Below are 23,355 nucleotides of genomic sequence, written 5' to 3'. Positions count from 1 at the left end.
GGGAGGAATCAGACACAGTCACTCTCGCTCTGTATTTTTCCATGTTTCCCCTTCCTTCTTCCTTTCTGCTCCCCTCCCCCGCCATAATTTCCCACAAAAAGATTTCTAGGTATGAGAGTTACATGATAGAAGGATTTGTAAAGCCTTGTACTGAGAAAGAAAGAGGTGGGCCCCTCCCTAGAATTCCTTAGGAAAGGATGAAGAAATGGAAGAAGAGTTTGTCCAGAGCCTAATTAGATGTTTTTATCTCTGATCATTAAATTAAAATGTGGAAGGGTAGGAGAGAGACACATGACCTAGTTCATATCAACGTGACTAGATTTTATTTACATATAATCTAATCAAGGAAGTTTGAGAATTGTCAAAATAGCAGTTCACTTAAATCAATATCAGAATCCACAGACGCTGAATGAGCTCTCTAAGTTTCTATGCTAGGAGCTCCAAGAATGTCGACAGTATTTGTGACGCAAATGAGTTTTCAAAATGACAAAACATAAACATGAGATATCTTGAAAACTTCAGGGTAACAATTAAAGCGGTATATGATAAAACTTTATGGTAACGTATCAACAACTGAAAAACCTCAGGCAGGTGCAGTCACGCTCAGCTTTAAGGAGGGTATCAACATGAACAGGCCTTGGAGAATGGATGGGATTTGCTGAAGTAGGAAGAGGGCCTCAGGGAGGTTATTGAAGGTGAGTGGAAGAAACAAGGTTGGAAAACTAGGTCACTATCTGCCCTTGATGATCAAGCGAAGGTACATAAGTTTTCTCCTATAAGTCACAGAAATCATTTGAAGGGTTTTGACCAGGGTAATGAGACCTTCAAAGTAGTGGTTTAGGGAGGTCACGCTGATAGCCGTATCCAAGGTAGATTGCAGGAGGGTAAAGAAACTTGTGCTGGGTATGTCAGTTAGTGGGTTATTGGAATAGTCCTGGCCGAGGTGGTAGCGTTCTGGATGAGGGTGATAGCGTGGAATTGGAAAGGAGACAATAAATTATGAAAATGTTTACAAGAGACATTGAAGAGTAAACATAAGCAAGGCCTCATAACTGATGAATATGAGGGTTGAGAGATATTAAGGAGTCAAGGTTAGTATACTGGGAGAACAGGAAGACCCTTCTCCCAATTAGAGTCAGGTCCCCCTCCTGGGGGAGCAAATACACTTAGCGCTTTTCTTCTGTCATGAGAGTTATTATTCCGTTGTATGGTCTCTATTTATCTACCTCCCTCACTAGAAAGTGAGCTGCTTGAGAGTAAAGATCACATTTTAGTTGCGCTATATCTGGCACAGAGATGTTTGTATGTGTACAAAATGGAAAGGGAGAGAGGGAAGGAAGGAACTGTTTCAGAGGGAGAGATAAGCAAAGGATTTCTATACATGGAGAGATGGAAGTAACAGTATGTCATCCAAAATAATGCATTTATATTTCATTTACTCATATTAGATTTTTTCAAAGATTATCTTTATTACCATCCACTCGGTACAACCCATGGTATCGTACACCCCAAACATACATTCTCAACACAAGATTCTACCATAAAGCCGAACCCCCCCACCAGCCATGACTTCTTAGTCTCATCAGAGGGAAATATTTATTCCACAAAAGTTTTCAAAGTTTCCAGCAAGGTTTCTGGAGGCCCACTTAGTAGCAATAAACAAAGCCTTAAAATGTACATAACTTTGATCCTCCAACTGAACTTTAAGGAATGTATCCTAGGTAAGTAACCATGGCTACATGAAAAAGATAATGAAGAGGATGCTCGTCACATAGAAGCTCATGACAGCAAAAATTTTTTGAAGCAAACTAAGCAGCCCAAAATTGAATTGGCTAAACAAATTATGGAATATCTATACGAAGGAATCCTTTGTCATCATTACCAATGATGTAGCAGACTATCACATGGAAAGACACTCCCTAATCATCAGTAAGCGAGAAAGCAAATTACAAAAGGAATGCATGATATAACCTCCTTCTGGTGATAGTATAATGTGTTGAAATGCTATATACCAAAATATTAACAGTAATTATCTAAGGGTTGTGGTATCATGGGTGATAGGTACTTGTTTTACTTTTTACTTTTATATCCAATTTCTTCAATAGGCAACTATATCTTTTGTAATAAGCTATATTTTAAACTCCAAGAGGACATAGACTTTGCCATATTTATTTTTGTATGTCTGGGACATAGCACAAAATATTGCTCAGAATTGTTCCGTAACTGTTTGCTGAATTAAGAAAAATATATTTAAAGATGTTTCTATTTAGCTATTTTAAATTAAATAAAATTTAGATATGAGATAAATATAAGAAATATCTATTCTTTAAGGCAAGAGTTATTTATGGCAGTCATAGCCAGAAGGTAGCGATATGTCACCAACATGACTAATCACAGAAGAAACATGACCACACAGGTCAAGCCAAATAACTACAGCTAAAGGAGGAAGGAAACCACCAGGCATCACTAGTGACCAGAAACAGAGCCAGCAGTTTAGCTAAGGAAGGCGATGAATATACTGGGTCCTGGGAGCTGCACCCTTACCTGAAGGTCGAAGAAATCCAGGCTATAGGCTAATGAGACTATTCAAGCTTCCTTCACCTGTCCTCTGGAATTGAAGTGAAAACGGCTCCCCTCTTCAGAGCCCTGATCAGTGAGCTTGTTTCATAGCCAAAGTAGGCACTTAGAATCCTCCCGTGGGGAAGAGACCTCTTGTCAGAGAGGCAGTGTGGTCTGGAAGAAGGAGATTTCAAATTCTACATGAGAAACAGCGCTGCCACTAACACAGTGTGTGAGTTTTGGCAATCAAATCATATTTTCTGGTTTTACTTGTTAAACATGAATTATAAAAATAGCTCCATAGTCACAAGATTGAGGACGAAATGCGATAATGACTGAAGAAAAAAGTTAAGACGAGCCATAACTAGGTGTTAAACTATAAAATGTATAATACGACCTTTATTCCTGGTAATGAAGTCATTTCACAACACTCTGTGGTGCAAGAGGAAAGACCTTGCCTTCTGGTGTTAATGTAGTTTCACCAAAACAGCCAATAAATTCCACTCACCCCTACCTACCTCCTACCTACTAATCTACCTCTTGACTGGTGGGACAAGAGCTGAAGGCAAACAACCAGCAGAGTTCTGTCCTGCTCTGTGAATCACGGGAGTCGGTAGTTGGGTTCTTGCTAGTGCGCACGGGACCTGTCAGTCCTGGCAGACGCAACAAACCAGATCCCTCCAGAGCCCCATACCCACTGTGCTATATACATTTCTTTCTGTCCGGAATTTACCATCTCGCTCATGATAATTAAGAATGAACCTTGTAGCCAAAACCTTGATCTCAGTGAGGATAAGATCCACGTGGCGCTCAGCTTTGCATCCTTGGTTCACAGCAGGATACCTCGAATGCAGTAGGTTCAGTAAATGTAAGAAGTGGAACAGGGTCCAAGCGCTCATGACACTTGCTTTCCACCGCAGAACTGGAATTCTTTGACTGAGGTGTTTGTTCAGCTGCCCTCTTACTGCACCCCACCGCCAAACGAGGCTTTGAAAAATTGGATAGATCTTTTCCCAAAGTCTCCAGGTGAGCAGACAACGTATTTTTTCACTGGTATTTTTTTTCTATATTAAAAATATTAAAATATAATCTGCACTTTGGTTTTGGAGATCCACCAGGTATAAATGGACTTGGTTAAATAAATGGACACAGGCAAATCTATTTAAATCACTGCACTTAACCAAGCCAAGGTTTTCAAATTATGGTAACCACGAATAGGGGTGTTAACAGCTAGAATAGCAGGGAGCCATTTTGCTGAACTTCGATGTCTAGAAACGTGTACCAACAATCCACAGGGATACGTTTGCATTCCATACTCATTTTCCTATCGTCTAACCCCATCTTCTTCCATTCTCACATCGGTACCAGATAGCAACCCATTCCACATAGCCACACTTGTCCAAATAAATAGCCATTTACTAATCTGTAAAGGAACCCGGAAGGAAAGATGGGTAAAATAAATAAGTAAACGTACAGAGAGAGAAAAAAAGATATAAAATGACTGTGTAGATAGATGATTAAAACAAAAAGCATGGTAACAAAAGGGAGACAGTAACAAGGGAGGAGTTAGGGATTGTTAAATTAATGCTCACTGGAATTATAAACAAAATTGATTACTTATTAAGTCTGCCACTTCAACTCATTCAAGTGACTTCAATATGAAAACATAGTGGGTAAGACAGTATAAGGCAAATGAAATTTAGGGTCAAGTGGAAACAGCTTCATGGCTTGGCTTTTGGCTTATTAGCTGAGACATTGAACAAGCAACTTTTCTGAACCTTAGTTTCAACATATGTTAAAAAAAATAAGAGAACCATTGTACGAATTACTGATAATACGTGTGAAGCTCACAGCTGATAAGTAGTATTCAAGAGGTAGTATCCATTGACTGTGATCATCTATGTTACCAATCAACCCCTAACCAATATAAGGGAATATTATGATTCAAAAGAAGCTACTTCCTATGAGAAAAAATGGAATTAACAGGGGTGGGGAAAAGAGTCTCCTTGAGGCACTCAAGGTGAGGCACATGCAGGCAGACAAAGATTACACAAAGGGAGTATTTCTGATTTGAACATTGCTCAAGGTGAAATTTTATTGTTTAAGCAAGCTGTATCAAAACAATTTACTTCTTTTTTTTTCCAAGCTTTATGAATTACAAGAATTTATGGGCTTTCCTGGTGGCGCAGTGGTTGAGAGTCTGCCTGCCGATGCAGGGGACACGGGTTCGCGCCCCGGTCTGGGAAGATCCCACATGCCGCGGAGCGGAGCGGCTGGGCCCGTGAGCCATGGCCGCTGAGCCTGTGCGTCCGGAGCCTGCGCTCCACAACGGGAGAGGCCACAACAGTGAGAGGCCCGCGTACCGCAAAAAAAAAAAAAAAAAAGAGGCAATGAGTGAAAAGAATTAAAGATAATTTATACAATGAATATTTTTCTTGCACTTTGTCTCATGCCTTTTAAAAAACTTTTCTTTTCACCTTTTGCTTTTTTTTTTTTTTTTTTTTTTTTGGGGTACGCGTGCCTCTCACCGCTGTGGTCTCTCCCATTGTGGAGCACAGGCAGCCGCTCTGCGGCATGTGGGATTTTCCCGGACCAGGGTATGAACCCGTGTCCCCTGCATCGGCAGGCGGACTCTCAACCACTGCGCCACCAGGCAAGCCCTTGCTTTTTCTTTTAAGTTAGTATTTCCCATTCTGAAAGTACTGTGACTAAGTAGAGGCCACAGTGAAATATAAAAAAACATGGAAAGAATAACAAGTAATAGACGCACTTTCTACTCCAGTTTTAAAACTATTGACATATTTTTCATCACTTCTAAGATAAATGAAAAACAGATTTTAAAAGTGTCCTTGAAGAATGAGATTTTTAGTAGTCTAAGCCACTTGGTAGAGCACTACAATGACCACAGTGGTAAGATCCAAACTTTTTATTATATATCCCCTCATTTAAAAAGTAAGCATGGGACTTCCCTGGTGGCACAGTGGTTAAGAATCCACCTGCCAAAGCAGGGGACACAAGTTCAAGCCCTGGTCTGGGAAAATCCCACATGCTGTGCAGCAACTAAGCCTGTGCGCCACAACTACTGAGCCCATGTGCCACAACTACTGAAGCCCAGCCACCTAGAGCCCATGTTCTGCAACAAGAGAAGCCACTGCAGTGAGAAGCCCGCACACCTCAACGAAGAGTAACCCACGCTCAGAGCAACTAGAGAAAGCCCATATGCAGCACCAAAGACCCAATGCAGCCAAAAATTTAAAATTAATTAATTTTTTAAAAGTAAGCATGTTTCATATATGTGTATGTATTACACATGTATAAATTTTATATACATCCTATTATGCTGAAATAATTTATATACTAATATAAAATTTATACATGTCCTATTTACTGAGATCATACTGATGTAATAGAAATTTTTTAAATGCTGAGATTTAAAATATAGAAAAAGAAGCTCTAATTTTTCATTTAGTTCAAAAGATTTTCCTATACTCCCTGGGATGAACTAGACTGGATTACAAAATTAGACGTTTCAAGGTTTTCTTTGCATCTTTAAAAAAAGTTAGAAGAAATAGAAGGCTTGGGTCCTTGAAGTTTAATTTATCATCTGAAAGTAATTCAGGTTTAATCTAGCAAGTTACTGTATGCATGTTTGAATCACTATATTTACGCTATTATGATGAAGTGTTTCCTTGTCTGAATAGCAATTATGGAAACAGCATTTGTTTATTACCTGATAAATTGGGCCCTAAATTCTTTATTTAGTAAAATAATAACTCAAAGAAACATTTTATCTGGTGTGTACTACTAGCCAGTCATAATTAGTTATTAATAAGAATCATAAATAAGTAAGCTTTACACAGGTATGGTAGACTGTTGTCATATCCACTAGACTATACACTTCTTAAACTGTGCATCTTACAACCCTTTCTTTCCCCAATGCACATAGCATCTTATATATAGTAGGTGCTCATGAAAATGTCTGCATTATTATTTCTCTTCATCATACTTGCTCATGCCCTTGGGCAACTAACCTTGTCTGTTTTACAACAGGTTTGATGAGCCTGCTGCTTGATGCTTCTGTCCGTAGCATGACAACGTCCACACACTGACTTTTGACAGTTGCTAAAAGAAACCTGCAAATGAACCACATTCAAACAAAGCTTTTAATAATAAATAAATAAGAACTTGGCTTTATTCAAGTGTTGATATCACCTTAACAATTTTTCTCCTCACCACACTCTTATTTCTCTCTCTTCCCTAACTCACCGACAATTTAGTAACCACAGACTGATTGTAATATAAGGGGTTGAAATGAAGGGGAGAGAGTAGAGAGAAAGTTACTTTAAAAATGGAGGACTGAGGCTTCCCTGGTGGCGCAGTGGTTGAGAGTCCCCCTGCCGATGCAGGGGACACGCGTTCGTGCCCCGGTCCGGGAAGATCCCACATGTCATGGAGCGGCTGGGCCCGTGAGCCATGGCCGCTGAGCCTGCGCGTCCGGGGCCTGTGCTCCGCAACGGGAGAGGCCACAAGATTGAGTGGCCCGCGTACCGAAAAAAACCAACAAAAAAAAAATGGAGGACTGCCTCAGAATATTTATTTTCCCGAGGAAAAAAAAATCCCCAGAAAGCTTTCCACCCAGGAAACATCTGAACTTACAAATTAGATCTGTTATCTAGTTTGTGCCTAGACATGATCTATGGGTTTTGGGGGTTTTTTTTTTTTTTGGTTTGTTTGTTTTGGCGGGGTGGGGGGAGCTGTCAGTATAATTTATCTCTAAGGTTGTCTCCAATTCTAAGCCTGATTCAAAATTGGAGAAAAACAGTGGAGCAAACACCAAAATTCTGGAGTCCCTCACCCTCTCCACCTAAAAAAAAAAAAAAAAAAAAAAATCCCCGCTCTCTTTTTCACTCTCCATTTTTGGGATGACCTAGTTCTTCTGCAAGGAGAAAAAGTGGCCACTGGGGTGTGCCAGTGTGAGCAAAGGTACTACTCTTGATTTAAGATAAAGCAATGCCCGACCCAGCTGGCCTCCAATCATTTCATAACTTCTGGCGGACTCTGAATCTCGGTCCCCGGCCCGGAGCAAACAAGCCGCCGCAAGCCGACTGGCCAGGCAGAAAGATTGACAAAGAGGACCAGGCCCCGCGGCAATACTTCCCAAGCAGGGAAACGCAGGGGCGCGCCGGCCTGCAGTCTCCGGTTTATTCTCTGTGACTGGGACACAGCTGGCTTTGAATAAGGACATTAAGTATACAGCACCATAGTTCGGTCTCAGGCCCAGCCTCTGGTCGGTGGCACTCGGCCATTCGTCTCCGCCAGCCAGGCCCTCGCCCTGGTTCCTCGATAAAAGGGATGCCCACCAGCTCGCAGTCACACCTGTTGGGTGTTTCTCCACTCGGAGCCTCCGCCCCAGCAAACGCCTCCGGCCCGGGCGGGGAGCGGGTGCGGAGCGTGGTACGCGGTCGGAGAGGCAGGGCCGGGCCTTCCCCAGCGGACCCCCGCGGGACTCAGCGCGGAGGGCTGGGGCGTGGAGGGGGGACTGCGAAGGCGGGAGAGGTCGACACGGGCTGAGAGGGGCATGGGGAGGGCCGGGGGAAGGGGCGTCGCTGCTCGCGTTACGCTTCTAGAGCCTGCAGCAGAGGCGGCGGGGCTGCGCCGCGGAGGAGATGGGGTTTGCACCAGCCTCTGCATTTCTCCCCTCGGCCCCGGCGCCACTGCACCTCGCCGGGCCTCGGCGCCCGATAGGCCGCGCAGGGTGAGCGCGGGCGCTGGCCGGCGGCACCTCGCCCGGGACTGGAGACGAGGGCGCGGCGGGGCCGCGGCGGGGGGACTCCGCGAGGCGGGCGGCCCGCGCATCCCCCAATCGCAGCAGCTCCGGCCGCCGCCCGGCTGCGGCCGGGACGGAGCTCCCCGCGCGCCCCCCGGGGGCCGGCAGCGTCCGGGAGGCGGCGCGGGGCTCGGCCTCTCGGCCCCGCAGCTCCGCGCACCCGGCAGCGGCGGCGGCAGCGGTGGCGCGGGCTCGGGCGCCCCGGCAGCCTCTGAGTCGATGGCCGGCAGGGACGCGGACGACGAGGGTCGCACGCGGAGGGGCGGCGCGGCGAGGCTTTCGGGGGCCCCCGGCGGACCGGGAGGCGAGGCAGCCGTCAGCCGCCCCGAGCCGCTGTCCACTGCTGAAGCGCCGGCCGAGGGCGCCGCGCTGCCCGCCTGGATGCGCCTCTACTTCTACGGGATGCACGGGATCACCCTGGACGTGCTCCTGTCTGCGGCGCGGCGCTTCGTTCGCAGCCCCGACCTCCGGATGCTGGGCTTCTCCTCGCCCTACCACTGCCTCCTGCACTCGCTCACCCACTTTGCCCTGGAGAAGGTCTACCTGCAGCAGCGGCGCTGCCCCAGCGCCTTCGTCTTCAATTTCCTCCTCTACCCCTCGGCCCACGTGGGGCTGCAGACCCTGGCGGGCGCGTTGCTCAACCAGGGCGGCGGGCCGGGGGGCGCAGCGGCGCCGGGGGCGCTGGACCTGGCGCTGCAGTACGTGCTGGCGCTCTACCACTGCCAAGTGTTCCTGAAGCGTTTCCTGCGCTTACGGTACCAGCCGCGGCAGCAGCAGCAGCAACAGCTGCTGCGGGGCGCGCCCCCCGCCCCTGCAGGCGCCCGGGTCCCTGCGGCAGCCGGCGGCCGGCGGCGGAGACCTCGCGGCCCCAGGGGCGCCGGGGGAGCCCCCAGCCAGGGGCTGCCGGACCTGCTCCGCTTTCTTTTCTTCGGAATGCACGGCTTTTTGGATGAGATTTTCTTCACATTCTTCTTTAACCTGCTGGGCCAGGGGGACGGGACAAGCAGCGGCCACACGTCTCTCTGGTCCTTCTTTATGTACGGCAGCTGCAGTTTCGTGGTGGAAAAGCTCTACTTCCACCTCCACTACAGTCGGGGCTGGGGCACCTGGAAGCGAGTGCCCTTCTACGTGATCTTCATCTACGCGTGGGAGTTGTCCTGGGGTCTGGGACTCCGCACTTGGGGCGCTTGTTCCTGGGACTATTCTCACTATCCGCTCAATTTCATGGGCCTTATCACCCTGATGTATTTACCTGGTTGGATATTCCTTAGTGTGTACCAGGACCTACTTTCCAACGTGTTGTGGCAGGTGCAGTACGTACCAACTAACTAAGACCAAAAAAAAAAAAAAAAAAAACGATCACTGGATTTCCATGAATGAATGTGATTTATTTTTACACACTTAAAACGCGGTGAGGTTTTTTTGGTTTTGTTTTTGTTTTTTAGCCTTTTAATTTTTATACATTTTACTAAACTTTTTCAACCTGTTTTATTCGATATTTTAGTTTTTCTATTTGGAATTTCTGCATAATACTACAATACTTTGAAATATTGCTGGAAACATAACTCAAAGTACTTAACTCGTCAATATTTTAAAACCCTCACTAGCCCAAACAGCAAAACCATCATACCTTAACATCGAAAAGCTGTAGTATTCACTTATTTGGGTGGGGGGATAGCCACTGATTTTTCTTTTTTCTTTTTTTTTTTAAGTGAGGAAGTTCTTCAACTCAGAGACCAGTGATTTTTACAAGATTTGGTGAAATTTTCTGATTTAATGATTTGTTTACTTTCTTTTTAATCCAATGTCATTTTAATTCCTTGCCATATTTACCAATGACTGCTGAAAACCAGTCTTGTACTCCTGAGACTACAGTTAATAGCTCTTAAAGTGCCTCTGTCTAGCACACAAATGAAAAGAGACTGACAAATTTGAAAACATATGCTATGGATCAATCTTTAGATAAGAAATCTTTTCTAGCAACTCAGACAGGTAACACTGTGTTAAGATATTTGATCTCCATCCTGGGAATGATTGCTTTCCTATGTGGGTTAGCCTTAAACGCCAAGTGTGTTAACTTTAATCGGATCCTGTGTCACCTCTGGCTGTAAATTTTTGTCCCTGTGCAATAATGTAAAATGTTTACTTTACGTGTACAAGGGCCAAGCAAAATTATACCACCCTCAGTAGTGTTCTAACCATAAAGACTCTTTCCTACATGGGGCTTCAAGAGTGAAACAGTTCCATGGAATAAAATGAACCGGAATATTCACTTTAATTACATTAGCCCTAATTGTTTTTGGAGAATACAGATATGTGTTTTCAGCCTATTTCTGCCATGGCTCAGTTGTAAACATTTTTCTGTTTCCTTTGGGGCCCATACAGATTTCTTGGGCCAAGTCCGATGTAGTAATGTGCATTATAAATCAATGATAGCTTTTTGGTGACTCATTATTAATGTCTGGAAGCTTGGAAGAATGGAAGTTAAAAGAGATGATGTAAACCATTTTAAGAAATCATATCTAATCAATTAATAATGTACTTTAAATTTATTTGCTGTGTTTTCATTATATTTAGAAAAGTCAAGTAGAACTGAGTATGGCTCATCCAAGGATGACTAATACCTTCTCAGTTTTCATTACAAAGAAAATTAGGAAAACTTATGGTGTGCATAACTGAACATATATTCCTATTCAAATTATTAGTTTGCCTATGCTATAAAAAGGGACTTCTTTCTGTTTTCAAAAACATGTTTGCTATGACAGTAAAAATGAACATGCATTCAGATTTAAGTCAGGCATAGCTCTAAGAATGTTATATTATTTTAATCTACAGTCCGAGGTCGTGAGGTAAACTATAAGTAATGCTATAGGATAAACCCCACCTGTGAAATAAATCCTGTCACACTGATAGTGTTAGCCAGTCAAAGGTTGAGTAGAAAGCTAAAGTAAGCTAAATGTTTGCAGAGAGTAAAAGTATCACTTTGTGAAAAAGGTTTCTGAAAACCTGGGGAGAGAAAAAGTATAAGTATAGACACTAAAGTTAGCTGCTGGACAAAATACTTGTGATTCAAATGTGTCACATGTGCATGAATCAGAGTTGAGTGCGGCACCTCTCCACACCACACATTCCTGTGAAGCCTTAAGCAAATCCGTGGCTTCTGGAATACTTGCTAAATGTACGTATTCACACTGCTGTCATTCACATGCTCCTCCTCAACCCTGCTTAATCTGCTTACCAGCATTCTTGGGGTCAGAAATCCATCAGGAAGTAGGAAAGCCTGCTATTTTGTTTGTTTTGCTTTTCCTGTTAATCCTATTTAAAGGAAAGGTCAAGATTTTTCATTCATTCAAGAAATAGTTATTGTGAACCTGCTGTTTGTCAGGCACTTGCCTGGACCCTGTGGAGACAGCAGTGACTCAACATAGACAAAATCTCTGTCCTGATAGAGCTCACAGTCTAGTGTTTTGATTTATATGTGATTATACTTATTTGCAAGGCTACTGTTTCAGTAATAGGCAAGGAGGGAGGCAGATGTTGTAAGGGCTCTCATCAGGCCTCTCCCTCAATCCATCCTCTCTAAAACAAAAGCCCATTAACAGTCCCCCTGCTAGTTCTACAAAGAGCTCGTTCATCTGTATTCAGGAAGTGATTATCCTGTCTATTAACTCAGCACCTTGCTTTAGGGCTTCTCATTCTGTGTTTACTCAATCTCTTAAAAGTAACATTTTGCTGCAACTTTGAACCTTTAAAGAAAAAGCAGGGAAAGGAAAGAACCATCAGGTCAATCAACTTTGTTACTCATTAGTAGTTCAGATATAGAACTGATAAGGCAATAAAATAATAGTTAATAGTTAAGTAGTGCTTACCACCTGCCAAGAACTGTTCTATTATCGTATATGTATAATTGTAAGTGAATATATGTACATAGCCATGTATATCCTAAATGAATATATTATTTATATATCTATCTCAAGTATATATGTATTTAATTCTAAGTAATGTATATCTTATGGTTCATATATGATATATATTAAAGATACATACATATCATATATGTATATACCTTAAGTGTATATATATATACACGTATATATGTATACAAACACACACACATATTTACTTAAACCTCTAACAACTTTCCTTTTACATGAGGACAAAGAAACTGAAGCCCAAAGAGGTTAAGTAACTATCCAAGTCATACAGCTATTTATCAATAGATAGAATCCAAGTACACTGGACTCCAGTGTCTTCTTAACAGCATGGCTGTCATGCCTCTATCTACTGACCACAGTGATTTTGAATCTTCTATGGATTTCACCTTACAATCTGTATTTCTCTTCTCTTGCGCTATGACAAATGCCAAGGGCAGCTGTATAAAAGCTAGATACTAGTAGCAAAGACTCTCTTTCATGTTGCCTTTTTATTCCGTGGAAAATAACAAGGACACTAATACCAGGTTGCATAACTGACAATCAGCTTAGTTCTAATCCCCAGGTGGGTTATAGTCTATATTCAAGCGGTGCTCTGAAATAGAGTTCTTCATTTGAAGTCAGATGATCTTGAGTGTAAGAATAATATATTGAAATGCAAGATTCCTCATATCACGAGCTAGGAAAATACATATAATTATTGCTATACATTTAATATAGCACTCAGATTTGGCTTCACTGTAAGAGCTAAACAGCCCAAAAATTCAAATTAAATTTTTGCAGATATTTGTTGAGTTCAATTAAACACCTCAGAGTCTAAGAAAGTTCTTAACAGAAAAACATGAGAAAAAAAGTAATAAATATGGTTTTCACTCCATGTTTAACTTACACAGTGCTGAAATTTCTTACTAGAAGTGCTTTAAATTTTAAATCGATTCTATTTGGGCTTTCAATCTAAAGAGAAATGTTAAGTTTTTCATGTTATCAATGAATATAGACATTCCTATGCTATACAAGGACTCCAACAAGGTTGATAATCCTTTCAATATTTCATACATTTCACTGTACTTAACTTTAATATTTTATTATAAATATTTGACATTTTGTGTCAAAGCTTAGAAAAAATATGACATTCTTTGTTGTTTAAGAAACATCTAATTGGTTAATCCTATCCCTTTAAAAAATAATAATTTCTACTGTTTTGAAATAGTCTCTGTTGGCATGATAGACCTGGTTCTATTCAAGAAAGATGGTGAGGAAGAATTTTGGTAGACTGCTTTGGTTCTCTCTCCACTTCCAAAATACACAGAATCAGTATACTTGGAAAGGAAGTTATACACATGATACAGACCTGGAGTGATAAATAAGTCATTGTATTGTAATATCTGAAGGCATTTTAATAAAATCAATGTTTGCTTATATTAAAAGGCATTAAAAACCCTTTACCTTTTAAATTAATTTTAAATATACTATCTCCAATATACTTTCCAACAGTGCTTAATGGAACTAATATCCTTTACTGAGCGAGAGTTTGAGGAAGCACACTTCCTTCCCTCTGTCAAACACATGCCTCGGTTTATGCTGAAGGGAAAGATGGCAGTAAAAGATGGTTCTCTTCTGTTGCCAGTTGTTGTTTTTTTTTCCTTTCTATTCTTAGACTTGGTACGAGAGGAACCAACAGAAACAACACTTGTCTGTGTGGACCTCTATTCATTAGAACTGACCTCTTTTCTAATTTTTAACACAGAGACATGAAGCTATCACACAGGCAATGAATTCCAGTTGCTAGCAACCCAAATTGTAAATTAACCTGTGATGTGTATAGAGAAATTTTTCCTTAGAGATTTTTTTTCTTAATATAAAGAGAATGTAAAATATGGAGACTTTTTTCTTTAATTTTTAAATTCTTTTTTCAGAAATGGTCAAACAAATGACCAGACAACTCCTAGAGAGAGAGAGAGAGAGAGAGAGGGAGAGAGAGGGGGAGAGCGAGAGAGACAGAGAGGCTGGTCTTTGATATACAGAAAAGTTTGATGTTTATCTTAACCTCTTAAAAATTCTGTTAGAATCCACTGTTAGAATGCAAGTCACATGGATCAACTTTCCCATTTAGAAGAAAATATATCTTTACCATAATTAAGAAGAATTAAGGGTTGAAAGAAACCATGAAGATTAATAACATCCAACCTTCCATCCAAGGCTGGAATTTCTTACATCTCTGACAGATGGTTTCTCAACTCAAGACAGCATTAATTGTGTTTTTCATGCAAAGACTAAATGAGGGGAAAAGTGTTAAACCTGAGATGATAAACCCCACTGTCTATTTGTGAAGGAAGAAGGCTTCTCAAAGTTTCCAGGAGCTAATATATACTGGTCAGCCTGCTTGCGTATTGCAATGAAACACTTTTTAAGACACTCCTTTCTCTTTATTTAAAAGAAAAAAATCAGTATTTCATTCTTTTACCATGATACTTATGGTCTACTTATCATATCTTTTCAAATGATGCTCCATTCACTGAGTCTAAGCAATAGGACTTTGAGAGCTTTGAGTATAATTTAAATTACTTCAGAAAAACAAGTAAACCAACATTGGCTGCAGGCATAGGAGTAAAAGATTAAATAGTAGGAACCATGTTTGCGTCATTGGAATCTCAACCTAGTTCAACCCAGGAAAAGCCTTTGGTGGTTGCTCAGGTCCACCTATGGAATATTAGCTGGGGGAGTTTCATGGTAGCTTCCCGGCCAGACCTAAACAGCTTCATCAGGAAAAGAAGTGAGAAGACACAGGTACGACAGAAGCAATTAGCTAACCAGAAACGATGAAGGATGCCATGGATCAACCCTCCCATTCAAAAAAAAATTATACTTACGATATTAAGGAGAGAACTAGACCAACTTTTGATGCGTTTCCAACAAATATTTATATTACATACAAGATATTTTATTAACATATTATTTATAATCCATGCATGATGAAAATAAAAGTAGTCTCAAAGGATCTCAGATTTGAAACTTTAAATATTTGAAAATAATATGGAGAGGAACATGCAGAAAGTTTATATAATTTTGATTACGCACTAACTTCTAGGAACAAAAACTAAATTAAATATACGCCCTTGTACATTTCTGAAGGGGAACTATTTCCGTCTTAACCTTTTATTAGAAACAATGAAGGGAAGGAAGAAAAAATAAATAGAAGAATTCCCCGGAGTACATCAGAACAAGGATTCAGATTCCAAGTACTTAAAAGCAAGAGTTTAACAAAATTTATCATTGTACTTACTTGTAGTGATATTTTCAGCAAATAAAACAGAAACAAAAGAATAATAAAGGCAGAAATAAAAGATACATTGAAAGGGAGAGTGTTCAATAGCCTTAGAGAGACCTTGTGTTATTTTTCTTTGGCTAAAATAATTCACATTTATAAATATTATTCTAGGTCTTTATACCATGTAAGATTTGAATTACAAAGAAAACTTTATGTTCATGAAATACTGCACAGGCTAAGTTTGGTTGGGTACCAAAATGTACACTTTATTGTATCGATATTTATTTAATGAGATTTCTGAGTTTATTTTTTGTGAAATGATGTTATTGAACATGCTATAAAAGTTTTAATAATGTGTCATTGATGTGTCTACCCAATGCACGGGTAAACAGTCTACAACTTATTGAAATCTAAAATCATGAAACTTTAGAGCTTGAGGAGGTAACGAATGTCATGATTCAACTCCCAGCCAAAAGAATAAGTTCTTCTAGATTATCTTTGACAGGTGTCCGTCCATCCTTTCCTTGATCACTTCTGATAGAAATCTTTGTACTTATTCAGATCCCCAGGCCAACTCATTCCTTTGTTATATACCTTGATAGCTAGAAAAGACCCCCATCTGTAACTTTCACTCATTGTCCCAAGTTTTTCATCCATAGATAAACAGAAGACCAAAGGTTTGAAGAAAGTTTCCAAGTGTGTCTTAATTGACTTACTCCAGGCTAAATATCCAAGATCATTCAGCAATATATAATAAAATATACAGTGGTAAAACTATTGCCTACTTTGATCTAGATGCTTTATTTCTACAAATGTAGAACAAAAGTAAGCATTATGAGCTTTTTTAGCAGCTCTGTCACATCACTGTTTCAGTTGGATTTTCTACATCCCCTAAGTCTGTCTCCTATAGACTCCCATTAAGCCGGTGGTCCTCTTCATGGACCTGTACATTCTGATATAAGTAATTGGCCACGATCTGCTCTTCACATACTCATTACCGAGGCTGAAAGTGAATTAGAGGGAAATGAAGGCAAATAGAGTGAAGAACAGAAAAGTTGCCATTGAATTCACTCTTCACTTCTTTCGTTCCTACTATTTTCTAATTTCATCTGTTGGGAGCAGGCATATGTCATTCTCTGTGTCTTCTCAACACTTAGCAATGAACTTAGCACAGAGCAGATGCTCAAAGAATTTTTTTTGGTGAACTCATCTGAATTCTCATGCCAGATATAATTCAATAGTGGAAGCAGGAATTAGGAACGCTGCCAGGTGACAACATGTGACTTCAACAGGACCTTTATTTATGGAACATAAATAAGACCCACCATGTATGTAGAAAAAAGGTAGGAATTGCTTAATCTTCTCATAGTCTTTCATTCTCTGCTGAGCAACTTCTTTTAACAGAACTCAGGTCGTTCTCTAAGAGAGTTTAGCCACATTATAGGTTTGATTTTTGTTTGAATTTGTAGGCTATTTAAACTTAACTACCCTTTAAAACATTATTTCTGAAATATGAATTTTTAAATATGAACTGGTTGGTAGTGCCTGTTTTACTGGGTGACACTCCTCTAAAGAAGGAGTTACTCAGTTTGCAGCTTACTGATGCATCTTGATTTTCATTACTGTTTTTGCTGACGTTCCGGATTGGGGCAATTTTTGAACAGAGAAATGAAAATAAAATTCAAACTTGGTTAAATTTAGAAAACTGCTGCTCGTGGCAGTTTTATTGTCCAGCAGTAAATATTTTTGTTTTATTATCTATGAATCTGATTCACTTCATGCTGTATTTCCAACCTCATATATTATTGGCAGATTGTGTTAGCATTCTCCTGAGAAACGGAACCAACAGGCTGTAGATAGATAGATAGACAGACAGACTTATTGTAAGAATTGGGCTCACACAATTATAGAAGCTGGCAAGTCCTAAGATCTTTAGGGTGGGTCTGCGAGCTGAAGACCCAGAGAGCCAATGATGTAGTTACAATCCAAAGACCAGTGGGCTCAAGACCCAGGAAGAGCCGACGTCTCAGTTCAAGTCTGAAGACAGGTAAAAACCAACATCCCAGCTTGAACAGGAGGAATTCCCTGTTATTCAGAGAAGGTCAGTCTTTTTATTCTATTCAGGCCTTCAATTGATTGGATGAGGCCTACACACACTAGGAAGAACACTCTGCATTATCTATTGATTTAAAGACTAAACTCATCCAAAAACACCCTCACCGAAGTACTAAGAATAATGATTGACCCGGTATCTGGGCATCCCGTGGCCCAGCCAAGTCGATGCATAAAATTAACCATCATACAGATGAAAGCATTAAAGGAGTAAAAATGAGCATAAGGAAAATTGAGAAGAGTTCATTCATTCATCCAGCCAACAACTATTTACATGTGTACTGTGTGTTAAAAAGTAAATAAGACATAAGCAATTCTTCTTTCATCAAGCAGAGGATGAGGAGTTTAAAACAAAAGTGTGTTACAGAAAGATGCCGCTGGAGGAGACCATGGGGCAGCCACCAAGACTGGAGAGCATATTGGGAAGGTTTTAGATGGGGGGCCCAATGTGCTCAAAGACCTGTCAAGAGTGAGTGTCAGAGCGCCGAGTAACTCAAAGCCTGTTGTGTCTGGTTGAGGACAGCAACGGAGGGATGAGTGAGACCTGAAGCCAGAGGGGTAGGCAAAAGGCAGGTCTTGAAGTTTATGGGCACATTAAAGTTTGGAGGACCATTTCCTAAGGGTGTTGACAAGTTAATTAGGGCTTTTAAGCAGACAAAGTACTAATCCAACTTGCATTTTTAAAAACAAAACTGAGGGCTTCTCTGGTGGTGCAGTGGTTGAGAATCCACCTGCCAATGCAGGGGACATGGGTTCGAGCCCTGGTCTGGGAAGATCCCACGTGCCGCGGCGCAGCAAAGCCCATGCGTCACAACTACTGAGCCTGCGCTCTGGAGCCCGCGAGCCACAACTACTGAAGCCTGTGCGCCTAGAGCCCGTGCTCCACAACAAGAGAAGCCACCGCGATGAGAAGACTGCACCCCACAACAAAGAGTAACCCCTGTTCACCACAAGTAGAGAAAGCCCGCACGCAGCAACAAAGACCCAACGCAGCCAAAAATAAACAAATAAATTAATTTAAAAAACAGAAAAACAAAACTGAGATCGGAGAGGACAAGATTAGATGTAGTGAAAGACCAGTTATGAGGCTGTTATACAAAAGATGAAAGATGATGGAGAGCTGGACCAGGATTGTGACAGTGGAGATGGCCTGACATATAGATTTGAGAGATATTTAAGAGTCAGAATAGAGAGTGTGTAGTGATAGGATGGTTGTACAAGTTGAGAGAGAGAAGCAGATGCAACTGGCCAAGTGAATGTAGACTCAGAGCCTTGAGGACTTCCAAAAGAAAGTAGAAAGAGGAAGCCTGCAAGAGATATGGGAATAAATGGTCAGATAGGTGGGAGATCCTGAGAACGTGATAGCACCAACAACAGAAGAGAGGAAGGAGAGGCCGTGTTTGGTATCATCTGTAAAATTAACGAACAGAAACTGCAATTAAATAGAGATGGGAACTTCCACACCCCGCAACGAGAGCAGAGCTCAGTGGGAAGAAGAAAGACTCCACTTCTTTCCGGGCAAGGACTCAGCCAATGAAAAGCCATGGACTCTTTGTTTACTCTGGCCTTCCCAACTTCCTTTTCCCCTCTATGAAATCTCCTCCTTCCCTTGCCTTGTGGGAACTTGCATGTGACTTGCCATGGTTGTAGACCCTGAATTGTGATTCTGTGCTGACCCTGAAAAAAATCCATCTTTGCTGGAGAAATATCTGGCAGTCTATTTGTTTTAGGTCAACACATCAAGTTCGTCCTAAAATTAAGGTAAATTTAAGAACAGAGTTAATGACCACTGTATTTCAAGATATTCAGGAAGGGGGAGTATAGGCACAGAAGGGAGGATGCTGTCAATAGATTAAGCTATTTGTTTTCTAAGCATGACAAGTGTCTGTTCATTTAATTCTCACAGCAACCTGATGAGGTAGGTTATTATTATCTCTGTTTTTACATATGCTATTACTGCCACCATCTTGCCCAAGGCTACAAGTGATAGAGCCAAGATTTGGACTCAGGCAGTCTGGATCCCAAGCTGCATTCTCTAAACACCTACACAGACAGGTGGAGGAAAAGGGAAAGTATAGAGAGGGAGAAATTCCTGGGATTGGCACTGTACTGGATTTTCATGCTGTCTAACATATGCAATCCAATAAAGAACTCAGAGAAAGTCTGAAGTCAGCTCTGCTCAAAGAGAATTTAAATTTGTATGTAATGACTAACTTTTAGTTTTTGATTCAATCATTTATTCATTCAGTAAAGATTTATTGAGTACCTACTAGATAATAGGCACTGAGAATGCTGTGGGATTAAATATCAGCAAGCCTGACATGGACCCTACCCTTGATATCCTACCTTATTGTATCAGTCAGCTCAGGCTGCCATACAAAATACCGTAGACTGGGTGACTGAAGCAACAGAAATTTACTCTCTCAGTTCTGGAGGCTAGAAGTCCGAGATCAAAGTTTGGCAGGATTCTCTTTTGGTGAGAGCTGTCTTCCCGGTTTGCGGATGGCTGCCTTCTCACTGTGTCCTCGAATGGTAGACAGAGAACAAGCTCTCCACTGTCTCTTCTTAAAAGGACACTAATTCTATCAGATTAGGGCCCTACCCTTATGACCTCATTTAACCTTAAGTAACTCTGTAAAGGCTGCATCTCCAAATACGTTGAGGGTTAGGGTTTCAACATATGAATCTGGTGGGGAAACACAATTCAGTTCATACCACTTCTTCTTTTTTAATTCCCACAATGACCCTGTATGGTATTATAGTTACTATTGTTATTATTATTATTTATAGCTTATAGATGAAGTCACTGAAATTTATCTGCCACACAGCTAAGAGACAGGAATGAGACTCCATTTCAGTATTCTTTTTTCTTTTTTTTTTTTAATTTTTTGGCCACGCGTGGCATGCAGGATCATAGTGCCCCGACCAAGAATAGAACCCGCACCCCCTGCAGTGGAAGCATAGAGTCTTAACCACTGGACCACCAGGGAAGTCCCTCAGTATTCTTTTTAAGCAACATTATGTGTCTCTCAGAAAGTTCAGGGCTGTATCATTAGACAGGCGAGAAGAATATCTGAAAAAAGAAAGAAGGAGCTTCCTCTTAGTTTTATCCTTCCAATGTTACATAATAAATTCATCATTGTTTTTTTTTTAATTCTCTCTAGGGACAAGTTCTATTTCATCCACCCCTAATTTTAACCTTTATTGGTATTTGTACACAGATTTTTTAAGTGAGCCCCTCCCCATTTTTATTTTTTTCTTCAAAGTCTATTTGTTACTTTGAAAATTAGCTCTCTGGAAACATCTGAACACAGACACTGTGTCTCCAAGACTTTCTGACAGCTGAGACAGAGGCCTTAAAGGGCAACTCTACCGAGAGCCAATTCACTTAATTTCATAGAATGTATTTTTAGATTAGCATTTAAAATACTTGACCAGGGTATTCAAGTGTACAAAATCAATTTTCAAGGTATTGTAACTATTATTACATAACCACATTTCCATTAATGTATAGGGTATTCATTTCAGAAACATAAATTCCTACTATTATTTCTAGATGATCTATAAATAACTCCAGATATGCTTATCTACGTGATGTTTTGCTTTTGGTGACATAAAATAGAAAACACGGATAACAAGGTATTGAGCTTTCTTTGCCTGCATTGGCAGGTGGATGCTTAACCACTGCGCCACCAGGGAAGTCCTGGAAGGCTCTTCTTAACACGACTGCACTTCTGATTCTCCTTATGAAATTAGGAGGAAATTGGAAAAATGGAGAATAAAGAAACATAAACTAACTGTACATCTTTGAAATTAAAGCAGAGTCCTCTGTATCAGTGTATAGCAAAGCTCTTAGGAGGACAAAACTTTGAAATTCAAACATAAGATTTTGTGTTATTTGAAGGAAATGAGTGTTAGTGCAAGTTTCACGTATCCGTGTGAATAAATATATGGGAATGAAGTGAAAGGGAAGGTTGTAAAGAAAGCCTGTCATTGTTCAGAAACAATAGGATGTGCCTTCCCAGCATCTGATGGTGCTTCTTAGAGCCCTTTAATCTCTTTCACCCCTTTCTTTTTAGAGACTTCAGACTTTCCTCTGGGTTGGCCTTCTGCTCTCCCTGCTCCCCCTTGGGGCTCTTTGCGGAATTCACTCACCTGGATACGGCCCCAAACCCTTGGGCCCCACCGTGATCAGTTACTCTTTGATTAATGGATGACCCGCTCCTGTGGGATCGGTCCCAGTTGGCATTTAAGATTTAAATTAATCTTATCCTTCTGTGTTCGGTCCTCCTTGGATTCTCACTTTACTGACCAAATAAATGACATAAAATTTTCACATGAAGATTGAGTAGGTAAATATAAAGTTGAGTATGTAAATGTGTGAACTGACTCTTCACTTCCTGTTAAAAATTGGCTTCAAATTAGAGAGGAAGACTTAGCTATGAGTTTTCAGGGATGAAAAACTATTCCATAGCTAGCATTAGCCTTTGCTGTGTGTTTTCTCTATCGTGTATGAAACTGAACTTCCTCTCATAGGCCAGATCTAACTTCATGTAAGTACCAGGAGGCATTTCTCAATAGAAACTTTTAAGTACATTTTTACCTATGGGGGTTAGGTTTTTTAAAAAACCTTCATAAATAATACATTTATTTAACTCAAAATTCCAGACTTTCAAGATTTCTTTAAAAGTCTGATTGGAATTATGCTGTTTAGTGATGAGAGTGTGTATTACGTGCCCTTTTTCTGTAACCACAAGGGAATAGGTAACTGCATTTTTCACAAATTCTGTCCTTAATCAAGCATAAGGACAAAAACTTCACTGCGATGGTGATGGAGAGCAGAGGGTGTATTTCTGTTAGAGTCAGGGAGGAAGGGAGTCAAGGGAGGAGTGGCTGCCAGGTAAAACTGGAATAGGGATCAGGCGACGGAGAGATGTGTATTCCATGCCAAGTTTGGGTTTATCCTGTGGATATTGGGTGTTAATTGAAACAGGAGAGCGAACTATCTGTAAGCAGATATGGGTTTTAGAAGGATTACTCTGATTAGCAGGGAGAGAATAGTGAATGACAGAGAAACCAGGAAGTCGATGTGATAATTCAGATAAGAAATGCTGAAGGTCTGAGTTAAGGCTGTAGCAGAGTGGATAGGAGAAAGTTATTTGGAAAGTAGGTTCCGGGAGAATTAATAGATACAGCAAAAGAGGGATAGGAGGGACTGTGATGGCAAGATTTTGGTCTTAAATATGTGAGAGTTGAAACACTGCATCATCCTCATCCTTTTCTTTCTTTTTTTCTTTATCTCCTCCTTTATGTATGTATTTTTTTATTGAGGTAAGATTAACATACAATATTATATTAGTTTCAGGTGTAAACATAATGATTCAATATTTATATATATTGCAAAGAGATCACCACAATAAGTCCAGTTAATATCTGTCCCCATAGATAGTTACAATTTTTTTTCTTGTGATAAGGACTTAAGATTTACTCTCTTAGTAATTTTAAAATATGCAATCCAGTGTTATTAACTATGATCAGCATGCTGTACATTACATCCCCAGGACTTTATATTTTTATCAAACATTTGTGGGGTTTTTTTTTTAATTTATTTTTGGCTATATTGGGCCATCGTTGCTGCACGCGGGCTTTCTCTAGTT

The 23,355-nt window shown here is 40.8% G+C and overlaps 1 protein-coding gene across 1 annotated transcript; it reads left to right on the top strand.

The window, feature by feature from the left end:
• Positions 1–8,308: 8,308 nt before the first annotated feature.
• On the top strand, positions 8,309–13,912 carry TMEM229A (transmembrane protein 229A). Its single transcript, XM_019924597.3, has one exon. It carries the CDS (start codon positions 8,606–8,608, stop codon positions 9,716–9,718), a length of 1,113 nt encoding a protein of 370 aa, XP_019780156.2. The 5' UTR covers positions 8,309–8,605; the 3' UTR covers positions 9,719–13,912.
• Positions 13,913–23,355: the final 9,443 nt, after the last annotated feature.

This window comes from Tursiops truncatus, chromosome 9 (assembly GCF_011762595.2).
Source record: "Tursiops truncatus isolate mTurTru1 chromosome 9, mTurTru1.mat.Y, whole genome shotgun sequence".
NCBI classification, from domain to species: domain Eukaryota; kingdom Metazoa; phylum Chordata; class Mammalia; order Artiodactyla; family Delphinidae; genus Tursiops; species Tursiops truncatus.
Note: the sequence above shows the minus strand (reverse complement) of the source record. Positions and strands in the feature narration are given on the sequence as shown.